Source organism: Lepidochelys kempii, chromosome 4 (genome assembly GCF_965140285.1).
Source record: "Lepidochelys kempii isolate rLepKem1 chromosome 4, rLepKem1.hap1, whole genome shotgun sequence".
In the NCBI taxonomy this organism is placed as follows: Eukaryota; Metazoa; Chordata; order Testudines; family Cheloniidae; genus Lepidochelys; species Lepidochelys kempii.
In genome coordinates, this window is record NC_136383.1 from 121,959,194 (window position 1) to 121,985,718 (window position 26,525).

Below are 26,525 nucleotides of genomic sequence, written 5' to 3' on the forward strand. Positions count from 1 at the left end.
CCCAAATAAAGGAAAATACCCATGAAGATACAGTTTAATTTTTGGAGATGTGATAAATTAGTTTGATGCAACTTAAGGGGAATGGCTCTAGATTTGGGCAAAAAGGTGAGTCTAGTTCAAGTAGAAATGTAATGAGAAAACTGAACTGCAAACACTGATCTTAGAATCTGGCACTGTGGGGAAACTTTTCTTTGCTACCTTTTATGGTTCAAATCGATAGTTTTGTTATGTATATTGATAGCATTTCAACATTTATAATCAAACTATTTAGATATAGTGCTTTTTCCCTCTCAAGCTAGTTACTGGTTGTTATCAGAAAAGACTTGCTGGCATTCTTTCATCTGCAAGAGATGGTAGGAATTGCAGCCTGTGATGTAGATGGTTTGCAATGTCTCATGTGACTGAATAGTCCAATCTGAGATTTGCATGATCTTTGGCAGTTATTGCAAATGTATGTATCTTGGCTGAGAGCTGCTTGCTTCCTATGGGCTCTTTTCTCTTCAAGCTGTAGGAGCCAGCTCCTGTCATGGACTTTGATACCCTGATGGAGACGATGGCGCCACTTGTTACGATCACTTGCCAAGATTCCCCATTGATCAGGATCAATTCCGAATTCCTTCATAGCTCACTTGCATGTGTCTTTATAGCAAAGCTTGGGATGTCCTGTTGTTCTTGTTCCCTATGATAGCTCCCTGTATAGCATGCCCTTGGGTATGCGTGAGGCTTCCAACCTCAGATGGCCCAGCCAGCGCAGACGTCTTTGCTTGCACAGGGCTGCCACACTTGAGAAATTTGCCCTTTGAAGAACCTCTGCGTTGGTGACCTTATACTGCCATTTGGTGTTAAATATGAGGCATAAACAATGTAGGTGGAAACTATTTATCTTTTTCTCCTGATGAGCATAAGTTGTCCATGTTTCCCCACCATCCATGAGCATGCAGAGGATGCAAGCTTGGTACACTAGCATTTTGGTCTTGATGGTAAGCTTTGAGTTGTTCCATGCTCTTTTAGTTAGGCTGCCACCACCTTTAGCAGACTTTCTAATGCGGACATTTAGTTCTTCCTCCAGTGAGAGGTTGGTGGTCACTGTAGAACCTAAGTAGCTGAACTTTTGGACTTCTTTTAGCCGGTTTGCATTTAAGGTAACTGAAGGATCTTGTGGAACCCCCTGCCCTAATACAACCATTTTCTTGATGCTGATGGTGAGAGCAAATGCCTGACAGGCACTTGAAAGGTGGTCCATGAGTTCTTGTAGTAGATCTTCATTGTGGGCTATGAGGGAAGCATCATCAGTGAATAGAAGTTCCCTTATTAGCACCTTTTTGACTTTGGTCTTTGACTTAAGTTGGAACAGGTTGAAGTTTCCCATCTGATCTTGTGCGGAGATGCACTCCATCTTTCATGTCCTTAAATGCACAGTTCAAGAATACCAAGAAGAAGATTCCAAAGAGTGTAGGGGCAAGAACAGAAACATATTTTCTCTGCGTCAAATTCAAGAAAAGTGCAGAGAGCAAAACTGAGGATTGTATATCGCCTTTGTGAACCTAACTAAAGCATTCTACAGACAGCAGAGCAGGTCTGTTTGCAATATTAAAAAAGATAGGATGTCTATCAACCCTATCAAGTTGTATATGTTCATTCCACAGCAACAAGAGAGCAACTGTCCAGTTTGATGGGTCCACTTTGGACAACTATCAGGAAAGAAATATAGTAGAACCTCAGAGTTATAAACACCAGAGTTACAAACTGTCCAGTCAACCACACAGCTCATCTGGAACCAGAAATATGCAATCAGGCAGTAGCAGCAACCAAAAAAACCCAGCCAAACAAAATAAATACAGTACAGTACTGTGTTAAACGTAAACTACTAAAAAAATAAAGGGAAGTTTAAAAAAAGATTTGACAATGTAGGAAACTGTTTCTGTGCTTGTTTCATTTAAATTAAGATGGTTAAAAGCAGCATTCTTCTTCTGCATAGAAAAGTTTCAAAGTTGTATAAATCAACATTCAGTTGCAAACTTTTGAAAGAACCACCATAATGTTTTGTTCAAAGCTACGAACATTTCAGAGTTATGAACAACCTCCATTCCCAAGGTATTTGCAACTCTGAGGTTCTCCTGTAATGTCCTTATTTTCCATTAAACTGAGCCCTTGATATGACTGGTAACTACTGCTTACAATATTCTGAAGATTTGATAAGGGATATATATACCCAACACCTTCTGGACAATTCTTGCTTGTAAATATTTTTATTACCATATTTGTCTCTCCTATATGGGGCTTGATTCTCCAACTCCCTGATTCACAGCTGCTTGGACTTAGGGAAAGATAGGCCTGCACAGGGGCAGCCCTAATTTATGTTAGTGGAGAACTGGGTGTAGCAAAGCTCTGCTCTGCCACTCTTCCTCCTCTCCTCCCTATGCTCTGCCCCTGGAATGCCCCCAATATGGTCCTTCCTCCCTCTTTATACCAGGAGATTGGTGGATGGATGGCTGACACAACAGGTGGTGGAGCTACCTTTGCCAGATCTTTGCTAGTGGAGAGTTTCCTGACATAATAAGATGCTTGCTACAGAAACAGAATAAGAGTAGTAAGTGAGGCTATTTGGCCCATTTCAGATTTTTAAGAGAATTTCTACTTTTTTCTTTTTAAAGGGTCAGAGCTGTATAAACGCCAATCTACAATACCACCAGATTTATATTCATATCTATCCATATTAGTTGGTTGTCACAATTTCAGATACATCAGATATACAGTATCCATATTAAGGGGGCACATTGGTATGCCCCTCTAATATGGTTCTCTTGAACTTTCTTAGTTTCCAGTAAGGGAAATAACTGCTATAATGTCCATTTTTCAGATCCTTTCAGTCCGAGTGCTACGGTAGTATACATACTTTATTTGAATAAGGCGGCAATTATTTTACACATAAGGTATGTATTAATAGTCCACTAGTGCACATCGTGGTGTCTCTTAATGTTGTCTTTAGCACCATGACTATTACTCATCATTGCAGATCATTTGTCAATTAGTATTTTATGACTTGTATAGCTATTTCCACTCAATCAACAGCCAATTGATGCTTATTTTAATTATTTTCAGAAAAACATTTGCATGGTGGTACTGTACACATATTGCTTCAAAACTGTAACATTCCTCACACGATATTCCTCTACTAAATTACTGTCAGGCCTAATCTGATGAAGACATCTTTAAAAGGCAGAGAGGCCTGCAGAAATATCTTTTTAAATAGGTCTTTAAAAAAACCCAAAAAACCCAAAACCGAACTTACTAACAGACAGCCTGATTATTTTTCCTGCCCAATATTTCCTTTTAATTTAAGGCTCAGTGAAAACAGAAACTGGCAAAGAGGATCGTAAGTCGAAAAGCAATTAAGGGAGGAAAAAAAGGCTTGTTTGGTTTCTCCCCCGGAAGAGGTGGATGACTCTTCTGGGAGGTGAGCCTCATAGCTTGAGAAATGATGCCATAAAGCACACGTAGCTAAGGGATCACCTCACCATTTAAATTCACGTCTCTTATACAGTGTTTGTACATCCCATCTGAAATGTATTTAATTACTGCAATAAAGTACTAAATTAGTATTTTTACATTGGCATTATTTCCCTTATACACTTGCCAATTTTGCCTTCGATAGTGTCACTACAGTTTTATTATCATTCCTTATATTGAGACACATCAGCTTGGATGGCTTGCTGTCCCCTCAAGCTTGACATGGCCACAACCAAGAAGCTTCTCATTTAAATCCAGTCTACTATCCCGTTCTTCATTAGGGTTGATAACAGTGCCATCCTCCTCATAATTTAGTGGTGCGGGGGAAGGGTGGAGGGAGAGTGGTTAAAATGTAACCCTTCCTTCCCTCTCTTTTTCACCTTCCATCTAGCATCGAACATGCACTGTTGCTTTTTAATCAGATTTCTAAAAAATTCTTTCTATGCTGATTGCCAAATCATTCTTCCATGTCAGAATCACCTCTTGCCTTGAGTACTGCAATCTCTCTCGGGACCTTTTGATGCTAACCTGGCCCTCTACAGTCCATTCAAAATGCTGCTGTCGAAGTCACCTTTCGTACCAATGTCAGCAACATCACCAGCTCCCCACTGCACTATGCATCAACTTTAAACTTCTTATAGCCTTGTTTCAGAGACCCTACATCTCTGCCAGCAGCTCCTTTCATGTGCCTTTGTCCTCACTACTCCACCAGTGATGCCAGTCTTTATATACCTACCTCTATACCTGCTCTGAGCCATGGAAGAAGGTATGGATATGTTTATGAACTTTATGCTTAGAAAGGCACCCCTTTACTTCATTCAAGTCTCTCTTACAGTATCAATTCTGTCAGCTCACCTATCCAAACTGATGGGGATGGTATAAAAAAATTGTTAACAAAACCATTAAGATGTTCATGTTCTTTAACAAGAAACTATGTGATCTTATTAGCATCACTGTTGCCTTTCAATTAACCTTTTCCCTTATTTATGACCCTCACTGGGTTGTGTCATGGCTGGGCAAGAGCTATTTGTTTTTACAAAGTGCACACCACAGATTTTAGATACTTAAGAAAATACTTATAATTACTTATAATTATAATTACTTATAATTAAAATACTAATAATTATTTTATCAGTAATAATAAATGTCATTATTAATTTAAATAGTAACATTAGTCATCTAAACCAACTGAAAAAAAATTAAGGGCAGCCACTTGTAATATGTCAGAACAACAACTTCGCATTTGGAATATCCATAAACAATTCAGCTCTGTTATGAAGACAACAGACTGGGTTTCCTACTACAGCTGTGACTCTAATAATGACACTCATTTTAGCTCCTCATCTGGCTCATGAAACCTCCCTGCGCTGCCAGTCATTCTGTCAAGTATTATTATGATGAGTGCCAGTAATTACTCACTCAGTCACAATGAAGATAGCTGGCAGAGAGTGTTAAGCTAAGTGTTCTAAGATCAAATGTACCAGGGGTTTCTGATTCTCAGAAAGGGTTACTATTGTACTATGACAGGTTTCAGAGTAGCAGCCGTGTTAGTCTGTATCTTTAAAAAGAAAAGGAGTACTTGTGGCACCCTAGAGACTAACAAATTTAATCTCCCCACTACATTTTCCACTATATGCATCCGATGAAGTGAGCTGTAGCTCACGAAAGCTTATGCTCTAATAAATTTGCTAGTCTCTAAGGTGCCACAAGTACTCCTTTTCTTTTATTGTACTATGGGCATTTTAAAAATTTTCAATAATATTTAATTAAATGAACAAAAATAGACATATTATATTGAAAAAGAACCCTAAGAAGTTGCTTACTGAATGAAGCATTATTCATTCTACTTAAGTCATTAAATGCTTGAGCCTCTGAAAAAAAAACAAAAACAAAACAACAAAAAACTGTTTCATCATGAGCACTTTGGTGTACAGTCTCTTAAGACTCTATTCAAACTAAACTGGCTGACATCCAAGCTGTTCTATTCTTAATTCTTGACATGCCATGATGAATCTCTTCACTATTATACTGTTTTCAATACCACTTCATTTCTGTTGCAATCAATAAGAGAGTGGGAAAGAGGTGGAAAATATCTATCTATAGAACAATTGTTTAGCTATGTGTTGATCCAATACTCACTGTTATATGATTGTAAATAAGCTGAGACCACCCAAAAAGATCCGCTAGTCTGTAGAAAGCTGCCAATTTACATCGCAATAACTTCTCCCCTTTCTCATAAGCAATGGAATCTGACCCTCTAAGGTCATTCACTGGTGTCACCATGCCAAGACCTGAAAAGGAAGAAGTAAAAGCATATGTAAATCATGTGCTCAATATCTCAGTTAATGTCCAACAATATTCTACCACATCTACTGTAGCTGTTCCTATAATGCTACTGACAGTTCACTGGACAACCAAAGAAGTCAAAAATTATTAGTTTCAAAAGGGATATACCTCCACCAGCTAGACCTCTGATAACGAGCATTTCCTTTTCCCGTGGATAGGCCATTTGGTAAATATTTGTTAAATACAGATAGCATTATTCAGTTGTATTGCAGATTTATTAGCGACAGCATATTTTTCAGTTAACACATCTAATTTAAACGGGCTTTAATATAAACCAGGGTTTCTCAAACTGCACTGCACTGCGACCCCCTTCTGACAACAAAAATTATTACATGACCCCAGGAACGGGGACCGAAGACAAAGTCCAGGCAGGTGGGCCAAAGCTGAAGCCCGAACCCCGGCCTCCTGGGCTTCAGCTCTGGGTGGGTGGGGGTTGTAACCTGAGCTTTTGGTTTCAGCCCCAGGCCCCAGCAAGTCTAATGCCAGCTCTGGTAACCCCATTAAAACTGTGTCACGACCCACTTTGGGGTCCCAACCCACAGTTTGAGAACTGCTGATATAAACAATATACACAAATAATTATTCTTTATAACACTCCAGCATTTACAAGTTACTTTAATTGATTTGTTTGTTTATTTTTACAGCATCCCTGTGAACAAAATGGGCTGGTATTTCAGCTGGTTCACAACATTGTCTCTTAATTTCAAAACTTCCTTAAAAATAATTCAAGTACCCATTACAAGTTATGGCATATCTTTACCACAAATGATCCCTGTGCACTCACTCATGTTTAATGCAGCCATTCCACCTTGTGGTGCCGCTGGGTAGACATTTGGTATATTTGTTGTCATGAAATCTGCAATCTGCTGTAAAGCCAACAAGCCTGTTGGGTTCTTTCCTTTCTTAAACTGTTCCTGGATCATGGATTCCAATTCTTCACAAAAGGCCTAGCAACAAAGTATTGGATATTGTTAAACATCACAAAATTGCAGAACCCTAACCAGCTAGATTGCTAGCCTCACACATTCCTTCCCGAGTATCTTCTCGGCACTCTTCAGAGGGAAACACACTGCACACTCCCCGCCGCCCAGTCAGCTGGTGGCAGACTTATTGGGCCTGTTTCTGTCACTTAAAAATGTTGCTCTCCGGAGTTCCAAGTGGCATGAGTTTTATCAGCCTTTGTAAACTAACAACTTCCCCCCTGCTCATGAAGAAGGATAATACAACATGTAAGACTGTTAGACATGAAGTAGAGAGCTAAAGCTTGCATGAAGGGGGAACAAACTGAAATAGGCGTATTAGTTGGTGGGATCAATACAACAGGGTTGCTGCCTACCAGAAAGGCAACAACCCTAATTATGACATCATAAAACATGTATACCAATTCTTTTCAGAGAATACATTTCACGAAAAGTGAGTCTTGTAACCCACTCATTAGCTATGCAAAGACTAAACTGCCGAAAGAAGAGAAAGCCATCTGAGCAAAGAGCAGATTTTAGTCAAGGACACATATTTAAGTACCATAATAAATTTAAATCAATCACTTTATCCTCTGGCTTCCCTTCTGGAAGCAAAGGGTATCAAAAATCTACTGAATATTTCACGAAGTAATGACATATGAGGAAAAGTTACAAGAGCAAAATATGTCTACCTTGGCTAAACAACAATTAAGAGTTGAAGTAATTACAAATATTTGGATTTAAAACATTAAAAAGCAAGGAGGAATTTAAAATGGAAAAAGGAAGTTAAAATAGGAGCAAACAGATTCAATTAAGTGAGCATTAGAAAAGCATCTTCCTAAAGAGCATGGAACTGTCTCCCCAATAAAATGATGAAACTCTACTAATTGGGACAATGAAACTTGACTGGACACCACACTAGAAAATTATGCTCTAAGGATCACTCTTACATAGGCAAGGAGATCAAATAAGTCTTAGGCTACATCTACACTCTGAGGTTGGGGTGTGATTCCCCTACTCATGTATATATACTCATGCTAGCTCTCATCGAGCTAGCATGAGTATAAATAGCAGTGTAGCCACAGTAGCAAGGGTAACAGCAGTGGGGGCATGTAGCCTTAAACATCTCTAACTTCTGTTGAACATATTGTGTCACAGTGCAAAGTAATCAAAATCAGAATATATAACACTGAGGGAAAATATGGTATTTTCTTACTGGGCTTTGCAGAATCATGGAGACTCTCTTCTTTTGTTCCATCATGTTGAAATCTTGGCGCAGGTCAGGAGCCATATTCCTCTCTCGCAAGTACTCGGGGTTATTTTCATCAACTCGATCAAAATACCTTTCTTTGTGAGGTGCTGTTGTTGGGGGTGGTGAAGTCACCACCGTTGCTCTGGAATCACCATTCATAGCAGAATTTTAAGGGTCCTAGGGAAAATCAAACCAGGAAAAAGGTTAGAACCTAGACTGATAATACACAAGTATTTACAAGACAGCAACACAGATCTGTATTCAAACATGTTCTTGGTTTCAACACAGCACAAAATCAAGAACTAAATTAGTTTGGCTTCCACACTGCATAAGCCACAGTTTTAATAGTATGCATGGAGGAAGCCAGGTATATTTTGTTAAATTTAAAAGCGCATAAAAAGTAGTATATATTCAGGCATATAATTTTGAAGTAGTAAGGTGGAAAGTCAAACAAGACAGCTATTCAAATAGTCTCCACTACAATAGGCTCTCTACGTAATAATGCACCTTTAGTTATCCATTCAGTTTTCACATTTCCCACAGACAGTACTAGAAGGATGGAGATCAGAATATGAAGTTTTCTAATGTACAACAATGACATTTAGATATGCATACGAAGTGGTGCAAAATGACATGTAAGATTCAATATTCCCAACATCAGCACTGAAATGGAATCACCAGGTTTTACTGACTACGTCAGTCCAAAATACGGTGAATTGTATAGTTAGACAGCAATATTTGGGAAGCATTTTTAAAAAGAGGTTTAAAGAAAAGTATAATGGTTTATATTTAACATATTAAATTTAGTTAACTGAAGACTACTTGGAGAAATTCTCTTATACTGCTGTCCCTCCAGAGTGTCCTGGTATTGTTAAAATTTAAATTATTTATAAGGATTTCTTTTAGCAGTATACGCTCTCACATTTTTACTCACATTGCACCACAGCGTTCACATATTAAAATACAAGATCTTAACAGCTAAAAAACCCAACAACATTATTTTACTATATATGCAAAAAGCAAACACCAAAATAAAACAAAGGTCAGATTAAGTAGCCCACAAGCAAGCTTTGTTTTAAATTATTTCTCATTTTTAAGGTGTGTTCCTATCAGAGTAAATTGCAAAGCTCCTTTTGTCACTATTTTATAGCAGCTGATCTCTCACTTAATTACAGCCTTTTATACCAAAAGCTATTGCCCTAACTACATGGCCTGATTTTCAGAAGTACAGAGCTCCCACAAGAGGCCAACAAAAACACACTCAAAGCTCACCTAAAAGATGGCCAAGTTGACCTAAACACATGAGAAGCTGCTACCGCCAATAGATCAGGATGGAGCAGACCTGTATAGAACAACAGAACCTGCATTCCTCCTGAAAACATGTTTCTTCCTGGAAGCCATTCACTGATAAGCGGTTAAATAAGACCAACTTTGTATCACTTTTGAGACTGTGCCTTCCAATCCCTGAACATCCAGCCTATTTGTCTGCATTATGTTGTCCCATCAAATTTAGACCACGCTTTTTTGGAGCAGAGAAACTAGGTTTTCTTTCATTTACCATACAGGACTGACAAACTGACATCACTTAATACACAAAGTAGTTTACTCATTGTTGTAAAATTGATTTTTGCTGAATATGTCAGTATAATATGACCATATATTATAAATACATACAGTGTATGCAGGACTTGAAGACCCTTGCCCCTCAGAGTCGGTAGAAATTTTGCCCAAACAAATAGGGCCAGAGAGCAACTAGTGCCTTTCCCCGTGGGAGGAAAAGAGAAAAGGAACCAAATAGCCATAGAACTGTTGCGGTATCATGCTAAAGTCATCCCATTCCCCCACTCTGATATCTAAGAATAGCATCTCTTTAGATCATAAAAGTGCCTGTTGGTGTGTCATTGCCTAGAGATAGTAAAAGGAAACCCAATATACAATTCAGATTTAAGAATCACATCTGGTCAGTTATACAAATCAACTCCAGGAAGAGATGGGAGAACGAGGGAGGAGGGCAACCCAGACACTACTAGTTTTTAAAGAGGGGATGATGCATAGTGCAGAGAGGCTTGAACCGCTAGCTCTTCTATAGGAAGGGAGGAGCAGGGGAACAGAGCACTCCAAACACAGCATTTCCTTTATGAAGGGAGGAAGGAGCCAGGCCTAGAGCCACTCCTGCTTTCCCTAAAGGGAATAAAACAGAAAATAGGAAGTGATAGCACAGCTGCCACATACAAACTTCTGTGGTTACTTTAGAAAGAGGTTGGGGGCATCTTGAACAGCTTCAGTGCCGAATGCTGCAAGAGTTGAAATAGTAAGGTGGAACTGGCTGCACTTGGAGCCCTTTTCCCTATCTGCAGGATTTACAGAACACACTTGTGATAGCAGTGGGGAGCATCTAGTGGAGAACTTCTTGCTCTTTTGGAGAGCTCCATTCTAACTCAAAAGGAGCCTGATAGTAAAAATAAATCCCATCAGGCAGGTAACCTTTGAAGAGATATTTCAAGCCAACCTTTCACCAAGATCTCTTTCACTGTTCAGCCACAAAAAAAGCTGAACTTGTGACTTAGGAAAGAGCAGCCTTTAACTGTTTTTGAACAGTAAGTCACCTTTGCCTGTGCAAACTAGGCAGAACTACAGGAGTTAAAGCAGAATGATTTATCAAGGCAGTTTTCTGTCTGTATTTGGTATCAATGACAAGTAACTCCCTCACTGCAGAGATACAGGGAATAAAGCAGAATCATCATTCCTTTCCAAAGAATTCTCTGCTCCACACATTACCCATAACCAGTTTTGCCTTCAGCTAAAAGTAAAAACCAGGCAGTTTGTTCAGTCTAAAACTGTGATTATTTTCCATATTCTCATTTCATATTGGTTTTGATATCCCTTGAACTAGTCACAGCATTTTTGCTTTGAGGTATATGTATTCTTGTAGAGCAATTAGGTCTGAGCACACACACTTGTTAAAAACAAACACACACTAATTGCTTTAGGATACTTGACAGAGAAAAGAACAAACCACTCATCACTTCCCTGCTTTTGAGCGGAGTTCAATCATTCACTCTTAAAAGCTTAAAGTCTGATTGCTACTTTAAATTACCATTAGCACCTAAATTAAAGGTCTCCATAAAGCAAACAAAGACATTTGTGCCAGCACAGTAAGTGTCGTCTTCCCCTGCCCTTAATCCAAGACACCCATCTCTCCTTGGAAGAATTTTTAAATCTTCTATGCCTTACAGCCTCAAATGAGACATCCTCTCTCCTGTCCCACTTCCATGCTCGCTCTGTACTTCCCAGTAACCTTGTCCTAACATTCCTTCTCCCTTTCCATGTACTACTCTAGCTCACGCAGATCATGCCACCCTCTTCTGTGCACCACTCTGCTTACATCTGAACTGTACCTCTCAACTCCCTCCATTTTGTTCCATGCTCTCTCCCCCTGTTCCTATTCCATCACACTTTCTCTTTATGACATGTTATTTCATAATCCCAAAGAAGAAGGTAGATTGGACTAAAATGCAGAAAACTGTACACAGTAAGTTAACATTTGGTGAGGACGACAAACCCTTTGGCCATTCCTCCTCCCACCCTCCCTTTCATGATTTTCTTGCCTCCCTTTTTTTGTTCCCCTACACGCTTGACTAAAATGCATCTCTTACATTTTATTTTGGAGACTACATTAAGACAGTTGCAGAACACCTTCCAGACAGAAGCACTGGTCATCAGGTGGCATTCATAAATTGAACATAGAGCTCCTGCGTACTTCTGAAGCCAAGTGAATAATTTGTTTAACAAGTTTAAACTCCACTGTCCTAGTAAAAAAAACGGGATTTCAACACTGGATAACTGGGTTCAGCAGTAACGTACAGTTAGGTCAGCAAAATAAAGCACAGTGCTTAACTAGATCAAAATTTACACTGCATTCTTGGACATCTACGAACCCAAATCATTATGGCCAAAATTCTGAAGAGGGTATCTAGTGATTTTTGCAGCCAACTTGAGACAATTTAAAGGGGGTTGGTTTTCAAAAGGTGAGTGCTCAGCACTTAATGAAAGTCAAGCCCTTTAAGGTGTCTCAAGTTGGGCACCCAAAATTACTACTCACTTTTAAATATCTTAGCCAATGGCACTTATGTCTTCAAACCATTATACAAACAGAAAGTACTTAATTCTCAACAACAGTGATAATGAGAAGAACAGACTGATTATTTTAAGGCCAAAAAGACCATTATAATCATCCAATCTGACCTCTGAGACTACAGAATTTGACATAGGGATTCCTGCATTGAGCCCGATCACTTGTACATAGTTTCCCGTCCTACAAAATAAAGTAAGGAACAGAGGTTAAGTGACTTGTCCATGGACACACAGGGAGCATACCAGAATTAGAAATGAAGAGGACCTACTAGTTCTGTTCGCAGTCTACAGTCATATAAAAATAAAAATATATGTTTTGAGTATATTCTTTAAGTACCATACAACAGTTCCACTACAAGGTGAGGATTCTATATTAATTTAAGTCAACAATGCTTTTATTTATTGCAAAAAGGTTACTCCATCAATAGTTGAGATTATTAAGAGAGCAGAAGGTCAGCTGGCAGCTGATATTACTTGACATTGATTGTACATCTGAAAAAACCTGAGTGCTGCAAATTAACTTTATGTTATATAATTTAACTTTTATTTCAGACCAGTCTTAGAGTTACAGAAATTCCATATTTTTATGCATAATGAACAAGAAGAATGAACAACAAAGAGTTACATCACTAAGGAAACCTTTTTAATAAAGTGTGAAGAGCGGAAAAAATAATTTGAAAAGGCAAGAACAGTACTATTAAAATAATAGCATAAAAACCTCATCATACTAGATTCTACTCTCAGTAGCTCTATTGAGAGTTTAGTCCCAAATTGATATACCTCCAAAGAGTAACCTTTGAAAACTATTCTGTATCCAGTACTAATTTATATTAGCTTTTAAAAAAATCTGAAACCCTTACTGCACTTCTGTGATATTTTCTATGTGCTTATTTCAAGGGGCGTATGAACCAACCTGCAATAACAGTCTTTCATTATTACTTCCACTTATTTCAGATTATTTTGAAAATTACACAGTGGTCAAAGCTGTTTTCAAAAGGTTCTCCTTTAATGTAAGGAATGCATCATTAGACACAACATTGATTCTGCTTCACTGTTTCCCTTTTGCATGAGACTGATGCCAGCCTGACAAGATAATATCAAAATGGGAATCTAGTATCTTGCTAAAGTCATTGTGTTCCCCCACTCTGATATCTAAGAATAGCATATCTTTATATCATAAAAGTGCCAGGAAACCCAATACATAATTCAGATTTAAGAATCATATCTGGTCAATTATATAGATCAATTCCAGTACACCCAAACCCACTGTACATTATTAGCATATATATGGCTTGATTTCTAAGGTTCAGTTTTCTTCACTTTGGCTAGTAATTAGAGCTAATAAAAGACTATTTTTCAATGCAATACTGGTCTGTTCCATTATGAAAGATGTCTGCCAACTCATTCACGGTACTTCCACTGACAATAAGGTAAGGATTTTTTAATCTGAAGCAAGCCAGAGAGATTTGACAAAACTTTACAGAATCCCTCACAATCTGTACTTGTTAACTTCATTAGGAAACACTCTCCTCCCCCCCTCCCTTTTTTTTTTTTTTTTTTTTGGAAGAGGAGAAGTCTGACTGGTGGTCCAATCAGAACCCACATCAGATATGGAAATGAGATAATAAAGACAAGGAAGCAGTACAGGCTTTGCTTTGCTAGGCACATACATATTCATTCTGTGATGCTGAATGTCCTGTGCTGATCCAAAAAGCTAAACAAGAATGGGCTTTCTAGATTTCCCCCCAAAGTTAAGGCCTTGTCTACACCTAAAAGGTTTCCCACTATAGCTATACAAGCAAACCCTACTAGTGTACGTACAGTTTAAGTGGGCAAAAAAGTCCTTTTGCTGGTATTATACCAGTCCCCTGAGCTGATATAACTGCATTAGGGATGCCAATTTTGGTTGGACATATTCCTGGAGATATAATTACATGACATATCTTAATTAAAGATGAATCTGTAATTCCCGGAGATTCCAGGCCAATTCTGGAGGGTTGGCAACTCTAAATTGCATCTACACTTGGGCTTTTGCAGACATATCTATGTTGGGGGGGTGAGAGGGATGGTAGGGGGGAGAAGAATCAAGCCATCAAATCCCTAGTTGACACAGCTATATTGGGGGGAAAAAATAAAGTGTAGATCAGGCTGAAGTGTTTTTGCAATTGGCTATTCCCAAATAATTATATAAAGAAAATTACGGTGAACACCACAGATTACAAAAAGTCATAACAAGTTACCTCAATTTACAGTAACAGTGAAGTGAAACAATCTATTCGACCACCCCTCTGGTAATCATGCACATATAAACATTAGAGACTTTCAAAGCAAACTACTAAATTCAGATGAAAAGTATATTTAACATACTATACATATATATATAACCTAGCTTCAGAGTACAATAAAACTTTTGCTGGACACTAGTATAGGAAATGAGGAACTGAAGTGTTTATTGTACTTGTACTTAAAAGAGGGAGTTTTCTGTAAAATTCAAAGCAGTATCTGAAACCTTTGGGGGGGGGGGCATTTTAAATTTATTTTTAAAAAGCAACAGCAATTCTTAGTTTCATTCCAAATTTAATCCCAAAGGGAAGTTTCAACACAGAGTTACATGTATGGTGGGAGGAAAGACTTTATCATGGAAATACTGCTACCCAAACCACAGCATTGTGTGCACCAACATCTAGAAACTTGGAAGAATATATCTTTCACACTGTCCAAGTTACTCAATACCTAACAACAAAGAAAACCATGTGCAAAAATATTCTTTAACTACCTGTATTACAGGAATTCAGGAAATATACGTGGTTTCAAAATATTAAAGACGTTTGACTCATGGTTAAATATGGTGAAAAAAAGTTTCACACACTAAAAAAGTAAGTCTATCAAATATAAAAGGTACATAAAAATGTAGTGAAATCTAGCAAAGTAAAATTTAATTGTGGTAATCAAGATGGCAGCTGGTAACACATTTCAGACCCCAAGCTTTAATACTTCACACATTTTAAACTAGTCCCCAAGATAGGCGTTAGACTAGATTAGCTTTGGTTTACTGTTCCCTAAGGCATTTATTAGCCTATTGGAAATGTATCAGTGATGTCAGTCCCCCTTCCTAGTGGGCAGGTGTCTACACTGCATACACAAATTGGAAATATTGGACCAGACCCTGCAGTTCCTTCTCAGGATTCCAGAAATCTGACACTGCAGTTTAGAAATGTCTTCAAAAAAGGCCTCAGCCAAGGCCAGACTGAGGGCAAGTGAAGAGCAAGTATAAAATGTATTTTTAATTCACTGGCTACAATACTTCAGGATATCCAAGCTCAGACAGTATACATGAAAGAGGCTATGGTTCTGTGGAAAAAATAGTATGGGTTCATATAATTAAAGACTGTATCATAATAGATACAGAAAACAGCTGAATTAAGGCTGCACAGGCAACCTTAAGCATTTCCTAACTTCTGAGTGCTTGACTTTCCAATTGTAATGTTCTTTTAATGTATTTTTTGTATATAGTATATAATTACAGCTTTATCATATCTTACACTACCGCACTTTGATTACCTTACTTTTACCTCAGTGATTCCTACATATTTGCTCTTGCTCTTCTAAAAAAACTTTTTAGAAACACATTTATTCAATCATCTGCCCTAGAAAAATTAGCAAAACTAGTGTAGAAACAAGTTATTTATGATGTCCCATTAAAGTTTCCATCTTTTTCAAAAAGTGTATTCTTCAGTGTGAACATTTTGGCAATTTTTTCTTGGCATTTCAAATGTTTCCTGTTGAACTTCAAAAAGGAAAAGCTGGCACCATCTTAGGAAGCCCAAGAGCTAATAAAGCAAGTTCATGATCAGACTAGTTAGCAGGCAGAGAAGTCTAACATACCAGACAATTTTCCTTTTAGCCAAACAATCTTAGCTGACATTTCTTCTAAGCTTCCTCTTCCCTTTGTGTTCAACAGGAAGAGATTATTTCACAAGCAGGAACATTTATTGCTGTCCTTAGAATCCTAATAAAACTGGCTGTTTGTTTATTTGTACAAAACAGAATTGCTCACTTGAACTGGCACTAAATACAAATGTAATCTTCATGTTTGATACCAAAAGACATTGTGAATTCAAGACTGGACTCATATGGTTTATACCGAACACTATCAAAAGCTTAACTTGCCAGAAGTGATGCAGTTTATGGGTGGATTATTATGCCAGTCTTGGCGATAACTGGTTCTGGCAAGCAGAAGGATTAGAGAGACAGAGAGAGGAAGAAAAGAGACAGAAAAACTGAAGCTGGTGGAGAAAAGCTAATTATACAAAGGTTCACTTAAGCTACGGCATTTATAAACTCTATCAGCAAGTATTCCCCATTATCAGCCTGATCCAAAGCCCACTGAAGTCAGTAGGAGGACTTTAAACATATAGTATTAGAATGCATTACAAAATTACATGAAGATTAATATGGACAGGATCAAAGACTGAGATGCCACCAGCAAAAACATCGAAGTGGACACTGAGGTCTATAGTTTGTAACTGGTGTCCACATGCACACTGTGCATTGTCTCGCATCTTTCAGAGGTGTCAGAGATGACAGCATCTGCGAGGCGATGTTCTGAAATGGCTCAGTGTAGACCACTGCTTCCAGGATAGATTGAAGTCTGGAAGATCCTGATTAAGCCCAATCCCAAAAAGGCTTGCAAGAGTTCAGGTGTCTTCAGAAGAGTCTGGAGGTCCTCATGAATTGGCAAGTTCAGGTAGGCCCTGGTTTGTTTGTACTCATAAGTTGTATGTGTCTCTCTCCAGATCTTTAGCGTGGGTACATGTTCTGGAGTGGGCAAACATTGAACAGGTGTTGATTTTAATGTTCCAGTTACAATTCTCATCATGATATTGAGCTGCATGTCCAGAGATTTGGTGAGCTGTCTGCTCAGACTGGTGAGCAATATTCAGTGATTGAGTGCACCAGTGAGAGAGTTGCTCCTCTAAGCGTGTGTGGGCATTGGAACCTCATGTTGTGCCTGTGAGTTTTCACGTTTTTATCTTTTTTTGCACCTTTTCCAGATTAGCATTAAAAGTCAAGTTTCTATCCAAAGATACACCCAAGATAGGATTCATTTCAGACCCATTGACTGCAAAAGGTAACATTAAGTGGCTCCTTGGTGGCTTTGTTGGTTAGATAAAAAGCTATTACCACGGTTTTGTAGGCACTGGGATGGAGCTTCCAATTTTGAAATTATTCTGGCCATTATCTTGAGGTCAGTGGAGAGAATGTCACTGATGGTGGTGAGGTCTTTGCCTTGTACTGCACCAATGTGGTCACCACAAATGAACTTACATGAAACTGTGTCAGGCAAGTCACTAATGCAGATGCTGAATAGTGACGGAATCAGCACAGATATTTGGGGTAAGTCACCACTGACCTCTGAACTGCCCATTCAACAGGAAGCGATATTTACAGGTGCTCAACATTATGGCCAGGAGTCACTTAGTACTACAGCATTTGATGACTCTTGATGTCTTGAGTAATAGCCCATATCTCTATACTGTATCATAGCCAGCAAAAATCAATCAATCAATGCTGTTCCCGTCTTCAGATTCCACTGGAAGCCAGTCTTGATGTAATTAGTAATGGCAAGAACCTGGTCGCAGTAACTTCATTCTGGTCTAAAACTGACCTATTCCTTTGGCAGGATGGCCTCAAAGATGGGGTAAGACAGGTAAGTAAAACTCTTTACATTAATTTACGAGTTATGGAGAAGAGTGATATTGGGCAATAGCTGGCAGCACCAGTTGGTGGTTTCCCTGTGTGAGGAGGGCAACCACTATCGCCTCCCACCAGCTTTTTGGGATCTTCCCCATCGAATCTATGGTGGTGCTTAGGTCTGCCAACCATGGTTGTCCCTTTGGCCCCAAATTCTTAAGGAATTACCAGCAGCTTTTCTACTTTTAGTGGCCATAAGGAACTAGTTTATTTCTTCTGTAGTTTATGGGGATGATAGTGGTGAAGTGGCAGGGCTTTGTTGGACACCTAGAAAAAGCTCTTTCTGAACCTTTGACTAATCAGCTTGTTAGTTCTAGTCTATAAATTACAGAGAAGGTGTGAGAAGACAGCACTGACTGCCACTTTTGGTTGATGGTGTTTACTGAGTCAGCGGTTCCAAGCTTACAAAGGAGTGCCCAGGCTTTGCAAGTGGCATATGAGAAAAGTCAAGATCCTACACCATGTCTTTCCATTTGTTCAGGCAGGTAGAGTTCAATGTCTATTAGTCCTTTTGTTGTGTCTGGATCACCACTTTTCTCATATTTTTTGAAGACTAGCTGCTACCAAACAGAACAGACCTTGCAATAGCCATGAGGACTGTATCACAGAAACTTTGAGAAGAAAGTGAACAATGGCATCATAGTTTTCTGCGATCAGCTGGATAGGGTGCATCTTGTCTTCAACTTCTGTGGTATGTGCAACCTACTATAAACCAGAACAAAAGAGAATTTCCTATTCTGATTATTTTTGGAGTAAGAATTACAATAGCCTTTAAAGTGGTTTCGTTAGGAAGGACACGTAAACAATGAAGCCTAAAAATCTGCTTCAAATTCGACAGAAAATTGCATTTAGAAAACTAGTACAGATCTATTTAGTAGCAGATAGCTATGGGCCTTTTGCCATGGAAAACCTGAAATTGCTCTTTGATTGCTAAAAACCAATAAAGATTCTTCTTGCTTACAGAAATCACAGAAAAATATTGTCTGGAGAGGCATTTCTGTAAGTATGAAGTCATTTATTGGTACATTCTACAGCGTATGTCTAAGAAAAATAAGATCTAATGTTTGAAACATCGCAGTAAAAATGACCTAAGAGTACCTCAATTCCCAGCTGCCTTCTATTTTTCTGGTGTTCATTTCCATTAAAGGGCAAACTGCAGTGATTAGTATTTGGTACCTTTTACAATCATATAAGTTACCAAATATGTCCCCTAGTACTCTCAGTTAGGAAAGGACTTTAGAACCACGTTTGAACATATTTCCAGCTAAACCAGTTTTTACATAGTTAAGTTAGAACATCTTTAAACATGCTTCTAAGATGGCTTGGCCCTATCTACACTTGATGACCAGAGTGTAGAAACTGATTTAGTTGACATGTTTCAGAGTGGTAGCTGTGTTAGTCTGTATCAGCAAAAACAACGAGGGGTCCTTGTGGCACCTTAGAGACTAACAAATTTATTTGGGCATAAGCTTTCGTGAGCTAAAACCCACTTCATCTCCCATCTTTTCATGTACCGTGTATATCTACTTGCTACTGTATTTTCCACTCCATGCGTCTGATGAAGTGGGTTTTAGCCCACGAAAGCTTATGCCCACATAAATTGTTAGCCTCTAAAGCGCTACAAGGACCCCTAGTTGTTTTTGCTGATTTTGTTGAAACCAGTTAAACACAGCTGCTACTTAATCTGTTCAAAGTTCAGTACATTTGAGAAGAGGCTCAGAATATGTATAGAAGGCCAGATGCTATTCTTCACACATGCAGAGCAAACCAGCACTAAAGTGGGATAGGTGATTCCCATCCACCCATCCATACTAACCAGGGATTGAAAAGAGTGCTACTTCCAAACTTCTGAAGGCAGGAGAGCTCTAGCCCCTCTGCCGGGATCAGACAAGTGCTATTCTCCAAGAACTCCCCTCCAATTTAGCTGAGAAAGCGAGGAATCTCCAGACAGGGAAATCTGAAGTGGGAACAACAGTATAAGCAAATGCCGGTTGAGGAATTTCCCTCTACTTCCTAGGTCTTAGTGGAGCAAAACTGAACCTGACAGGAGAAGTGATATCCTATTTGGAAGTCCCTTATCTGCAACCTCTTCAGGAGGATGAGGATCCAGGATCTCTACCCCAGCAGCAAAGCTCTGTTCTCTGAGGAGAGAAGGGGCAGAGCAAGAGTTTTCTCAGAACCAACTAACTCTGTCCTGTATATGGCAAGAGAGAGAATAGATGACAGAGCCCTTCTTAAGCAGAAGTGAAGACAGACCTAGCTAGAATCCTAGGGTAAAAACACAATACAGACAGTTCCCTTTTCACTAACCAGGATACCAGTTAGGGAGAAGGAAGAGAATTCAGACAAAGAAGAAGGAAGGGATACCTTAATTTGGTTTTAGGAACTTCATGGTTAATGCAAGGCAATATGCATTTTTTAATATCCATGTTTGGTAAGAAATGTAATTCCCAAGGCTCCTCCATGCTAAAAACCCAAGGAGAGCACTTTGTCAACATCTGCAGGTAGGCTAGGTGACCTGGCTTCTATTTGTAATCATCAGAAGAGTTGTGAAACAGTGATAATAATACCGTGAGGGTTTGTCTTCCCTGCAGCATCAGTTTGAGTTACCGACACTGGAGTTGACTCCTCTCAAGTCAGCCTAGCTTCAGTGAGAGAGGTCATACTGTAAAACACTGCAGCTGCACAGAGTGCCTGGATCAGCAGCACAGAGTAGCTGAATCCCCATTGCATTATTAGCTCCAGTGTCAGCAGCACTTGAGCTTCAAAACTTCACTCCTTGACAGGCCTGCTAGGTTGACTTTAAAGCACCATTTACCTTGAGCTAGAGATACCTGTGTGTGCATGGGAGCTAGGTTAGGGGCAACAATTGAGTTATACCATGAGCTAACACTACAGTGAATTTAAGCTCTGGCAGCTCAGAATCAACATCTATATTTGTGTACATGGAGATTATTCTACCAAAGTCAATATAACACCCTAGCTCAGACAGTGGGATCTATATGCTACTAGAAACATTAGCTTCATGACATTAGTCTTTCCCTCCAGTCTCTTGGAGCTTGTGAACTGACAGAGCAAGACCAGAGAAAACAAGTGTGCTTGCCACGAGGAAGTGGGACCATTTAGGGAGAACAGGAAAAAGGAAAATAGGTAAAATTACTAACTACCTCCCGGGTAAAAGTTGCCCAAGAGCCTCTCAATTGGAAACATTCATTTGGGGTTAAAAACTAGTCTACCCACATTTTCACCCAAGCGCCCAACACACCCAAGCTCCCAGATAAAGGACATGTTGCAGAATATAAAACTAAATTTCTAGCAGCTAACAGGAAAAGTGCATCTTTCACCAGAAAAAAATGCATTTCCTTAATTTTTAACGCAGACAAAATATCTATCTCATATAGAGAGATTGTTTTGGGCCTAGTTTCTTGCATTCTCACTTGCTTCCTCTAACTTTGTTCTATCAGATCCCAGACCTCAACAGGCAGGAGGCCAAGAGTAAAGGCACGAAGTTAAGGTTTCTTCTGATACACAGATCCAAGTGTTTGAGCTAAAGTTCCTTTAACAGAATAATCTCTATGCATAAAGCAAAAGATCTGGCAGTGGCTTTTTTAAGTACCCGTGAAAGACAAAAATTTTGTTGACAACATCACAGTGTAGACAAGCCCTAAGAAGGAAAGGGAACTAGAGATACTTAACTTGAATGTATCTGTTTTACCAGGTCCCTGTATTCTTCCCAATCCCAGCCTCCTACTTTCCTCTGCCTCCTTGATCAGCTCCTTCTCAGGCTTCTGAGCTGAGCAGGCTTTGCACAGGTCCTGTTTCCCACTTCCTCTTCTGATAATATGGTTTTCTTGTCTTCACTAACATTCCACAACCAGTTCTGTGTCACCAACATAAGAACACAAGCATGTATAGCACCTCACCCACTGACAGAGCAGCCATTTCTAAACTTTCAAGTCTTTTCTAAAGGTAAAGTGAAAGGTTTCAAACTAATGACCTAGTTCATCATTACCATTTTCTTGGTTTGATTGTTTCTAACCAGTTTCAACTTGTTCTCCTACTCTGTCCAATGGCTCCGCGAGAAAACTGCTGGCACGGATTGAGCAGTTTATTGTAGCTGGGTGAAAGATTCAGTACAATGCCGCCAGAGTCAGGCTATACTACAGAACAGCTCACATCACTGATTAGAGACACACACACATTCTGGGAAACAAGCCTGAACAAACATGTTTAGCTTATCTCCAGGGCCTAAAATGAGGTACACCAAAGAGGTTCACTACATGGGCACCGGACATTTTTACAAACTGATCTTTCTGTGCAAACTGGAAAGCCTGAGTTTCATCAGTATCCTTCCCCATTCCTTCCATGCAGGCACATCATCTGTACAGCTAGAGGCCCCACTGTGCTGGGCGCTATACAGATATATTGTAAAAGAAACAAAACCTACCCCAGTGAGTTTATAATTTAACTAAAGATATGGTAACAAAATAAACCAAGAGTTAATTATACCTTGTCAAGATTCCTTCCCCACTCTGAACTCTAGGGTACAGATGTGAGGACCTGCATGAAAACCTCCTAAGCTTACTTTTACCAGCTTAGGTTAAAACTTCCCCAAGGTACAAACTATTTTACCCTTTGCCCTTGGACTTCCACTGCCACCACCAAACGTTTATCTGGGTTTATTTTATTAGGAAAGCATTGTTTGGAAACGTCTTCCCCCCCAAATCCTCCCAACCCTTGCACCCCACTTCCTGGGGAAGGTTTGATAAAAATCCTCACCAATTTGCATAGGTGACCACAGACCCAAACCCTTGGATCTTGAGAACAATGAAAAAAAGCATTCAGTTCTTGAAAAGAAGAATTTTAATAGAAGTACCAGTAAAAAAGAAGTAACAATAAAAAGAATCACCTCTGTAAAATCAGGATGGTAAATACCTTAAAGGGTAATTAGATTCAAAACATAGGCAAAACCTTAAGTTACAAAAAGACACACAGACAGGAATATCCATTCTATTCAGCACAGCTTAATTTCTCAGGATTTAAAGAAATCATAATCTAACGCATATCTAGCTAGATTACTTACTAAATTCTAAGACTCCATTCCTGTTCTGTCCCCGGCAAAAGCATCACACAAACAGACTCTTTGTTTTTCCCTCCCCCCAGCTTTTGAAAGTATCTTGTCTCCTCATTGGTCATTTTGGTCATTTTGGCCAGCGAGGTTATCCTAGCTTCTTAACCCTTTACAGGTGAGAGGATTTTTCCTCTGGCCAGGAGGGATTTTAAAGGGGTTTACCCTTCCCTTTATATTTATGACATACCTATTACATTACACTTGAGATGTAAGTAGCAGAAGAGGGGGTTCTGTAGGGTTTTTAATGAGTTACTCTATCATGATGTTTCATATTTAGCTCTATGCTTTTAATACTGCTTTGCACTTTGCAATGTAGCTGATGTCTTTTAAAAATTTACTTTAACTTTCAAAAATAAAATGACAATCAAGACCAATCTCACCCTTCAAAAAAACAACTTTTTAAAATGTGCCTTACTTCCCTCAAGACTAATCATAACTAAAAAACATTTTCTGGTAGCTCAGAATCACCAAAACCCCAGTCTTATGCAAAGGATAAGTAGTTAATTTATTACCCACTAGACAAGCAGCTGAACTACACTTAAAAATCTCAGGAGCACGGACAGATGACCTGCCCATACCTCAATTTCTTTGGTAAATTCCACTGAATTGTACAAGAAAGAGGATTTTTCCAGACTTGTTTATTGCTATGCTAAATTCCTTATTTTGTATCACTCAGTTACACTTCATATTGTAGTTGGAGAAGCATTCACACAGATAATTCAAGGGCACAGTAATAGGCCACAACTTTCATTCAAAGAATTTATAAGAACTGTGACAAGCAGCCATTTCCAGCCTCTGGTGTGAGCAGGGTTTAGTATTTTTAATTATACTGTTGACATTTTTCACGTACATTTTTAATGCTCAGGGAGCCTTTAATGGGGTCAGAGCAGCACAAGCGCTCTTATTCTTCTGGTATTTCCACCGGCCAAGAATTTTAATACCGGGAGAATACCATATGGTTATTTTTGCCATATGAACTCTTCAGGCTTGAGAGTTAGTGAAGAAACACAAGACATAAATAAGGGGATATTCAGGTTTAACCCAAATACTGCTTATTATTAGGTTCCTGTGAACACAAATGCCCAGCCCACGCCTCAGGGTCAGACATGCCAGTAAGCAAATGCTCTCAGGATTTTTAAGCACAGGTCAGATCAGATCAGCAGCTTGTGCATCTAATTTCTCAGTGGCAAGTTACTGATCTGACCTGACCAGCACATAAAAAGCCTGAGGGCACAGACTGGTCAGCATGTCTGAACCAAAGCTGAAAATGAAAACTGGCCTCACACAATACAATACAGAGGCTAATAAATGGAAATTGCACCCAATACTGGGCTTCTGGGAAAACACACACACAATTAGCTGCACCCTACTTCTTAAAGTAAAAGGTGAAAAGTGAGGTGGAAAGGAATACCCATTTGAAGACAGAAACACACACAAAGAAAGTCTGGATGATTCCTTACCCGCTGCTTCCCCAAAACAGAGCACTCTGGGACAAGGTGAGGCAGAATTCCTGAAGGGAATAGGAATGCCCACCATGCACTCTGACTGCCGCTTCCTTCTTCTCGGCAGTGCTCTCTCTTGCCTCTCCATGGATTTTTAAAATTTTTTTTTAATTTCTATAGCTTACTTCAAGTATTGCCCTCCCACATTCTTAGGACATAAGCACTGGAAGGCACTAGAAATAGGAAGAAGGTAGGAGAAGGAAGGCAAACAATCTAATATTAAAGGGGAAAAAAACCCTTAAACTGGCACACATCTTGCTAATAATTAAAATATACAGGCAATTTTAATAATTGTAAGTAATAAAAATGCTAATGTTAATTTGTAATGCATAAAGGTATTGACCTCAATGGGACAGTGCACAGGGAAGATCTTAGTAGCCTCCGATCACATCCTAGTTGTAACTAACTAGAAACATGACTAGATTTTGTCATACAAAAGCTTTTAGATCTGCTTGGTGGAGGAGTCTGCCACGATCAACAAGCATACAGTCTTGATAAAAAAAAGCCACCCGAGTTCAGATCTTAATTTACTGTATGCTAAAGAATTATATGTACACCCATCAATTCTACAGCTTTTCACAGAGTTTATAACCAACCAGGCATTATTAAGTGAGGTTTTTCTGGCAGCAGATACATGGCTGTGTTATGGGAAAAAAAAAAAGCTGCTGTCTGGATAACTCAGGGTATGGCTACACTGACAAAACTAGGTTGATCTCAATTACATTAACAGATAGCCACTGCAGTAATTAAATCGCTTTACACGTCCACACTACGTTCCTTGTGTCAGAGGTGCGCATCGTCATCAGGAGTGCTTGCACTGATTTAACTGTCAGTGTGAGGCATTGTGGGATGGCTTCTGAAAACCAGTAACAGTTGATGTAAACAATGCACTGTCTACACGGACACTGTATCGACCTATCTCAATCTAAGTGCTACACCTCTTGCAGAGGCTGAGTTATTAATTTGATGTAGCAACATTTTAGTGTAGATGCTTACAAAATTAGGTTGACGCAAGCTGCCTCTTGCATCGACCTAACTGCAGTGTAGACCAGGACTGAGTGTTGCTGTAATCAGGTCAGATGAGAATGTCATGACACCCTATGTAACCTCACGTCTTACATATCTCACTTGCTTCACCCATCTGGTGTCTCACTTTGCTACCTGTAAAATGGGAATCATACTTGGGTACCACAAACTGATACTGAGAGACAATTAGTGTTTGTATGGCTCTTTGTATATCTAAAGTGGCGTGTAAATGGTAAGCCTAGAATAGTCTTTCCCAGAGTAGGACCGAAGCATAACAGTGAAATTACACTTTTGTTGTTTATGCTGTACCCATTCTCTGAACAAAGATTTTCAATCTGGTACTTTCTGTTTTACTTTACTATATGGCAAAATAGAGTAATCCTCTAAATTAAAGAATGCCTCAAATGTTATAATTCTACAATAATCCAGACATAATCAACCTTTCCCCCCCTCATCACAATCTGAACAATAGCTAGTCTTGAAATCAAAGACCTGTAACACTTGAACAACAAAACTACTTTCAAACGTTACATTGACTAATTTCATTTTAAAAAGACATGGATCGCTTGCTGCTGCTAAGTAGCAATAGTTTGTTACACAGAAGTTCAACTTTAGATGGATAAATCTGAGCCTTTGCTGAACTACTGAGTTTAGTCTCCAGAGTTAATTTCTAGGCCCATAATTGATTTGCAAGTTCCCCAAAAGAGGACAGTGCGGGGAAAGGTCCTGGGGGGCACAGTTGGGGGAACTGGAGCAGGAAGGAGGACGTAGGGGGATACTCACTGCAGTTGGGGGCAGTATTGTTCCCTGTCATGGTGGCAGGGCAGCTGGCACAAGCCCAGGATGCAGTGACAGCCGTCAGTCAGCAACTTTCTGACAGACACCTTCCCCAGGAGTGTCCTGGGTGGGTG

At 39.2% G+C, this 26,525-nt stretch overlaps 1 protein-coding gene across 17 annotated transcripts in view; it reads right to left on the reverse strand.

Moving 5' to 3' along the window:
- The window catches only part of ADD1 (adducin 1), a 136,130-nt gene that overhangs the window by 59,206 nt on the left and 50,399 nt on the right, over positions 1 to 26,525 (reverse strand). For all 17 annotated transcript variants that reach the window (XM_073342670.1, XM_073342678.1, XM_073342669.1 and 14 more), the window contains exons 2-4: positions 8,032 to 8,244; positions 6,641 to 6,803; positions 5,650 to 5,801 (exon numbers count right to left, since the gene is read on the reverse strand). In XM_073342670.1, the coding sequence (XP_073198771.1) occupies positions 5,650 to 5,801; positions 6,641 to 6,803; positions 8,032 to 8,226 (510 nt within the window). In that variant the 5' untranslated portion in view covers positions 8,227 to 8,244. The remainder of the gene's footprint in view (positions 1 to 5,649; positions 5,802 to 6,640; positions 6,804 to 8,031; positions 8,245 to 26,525) is intronic.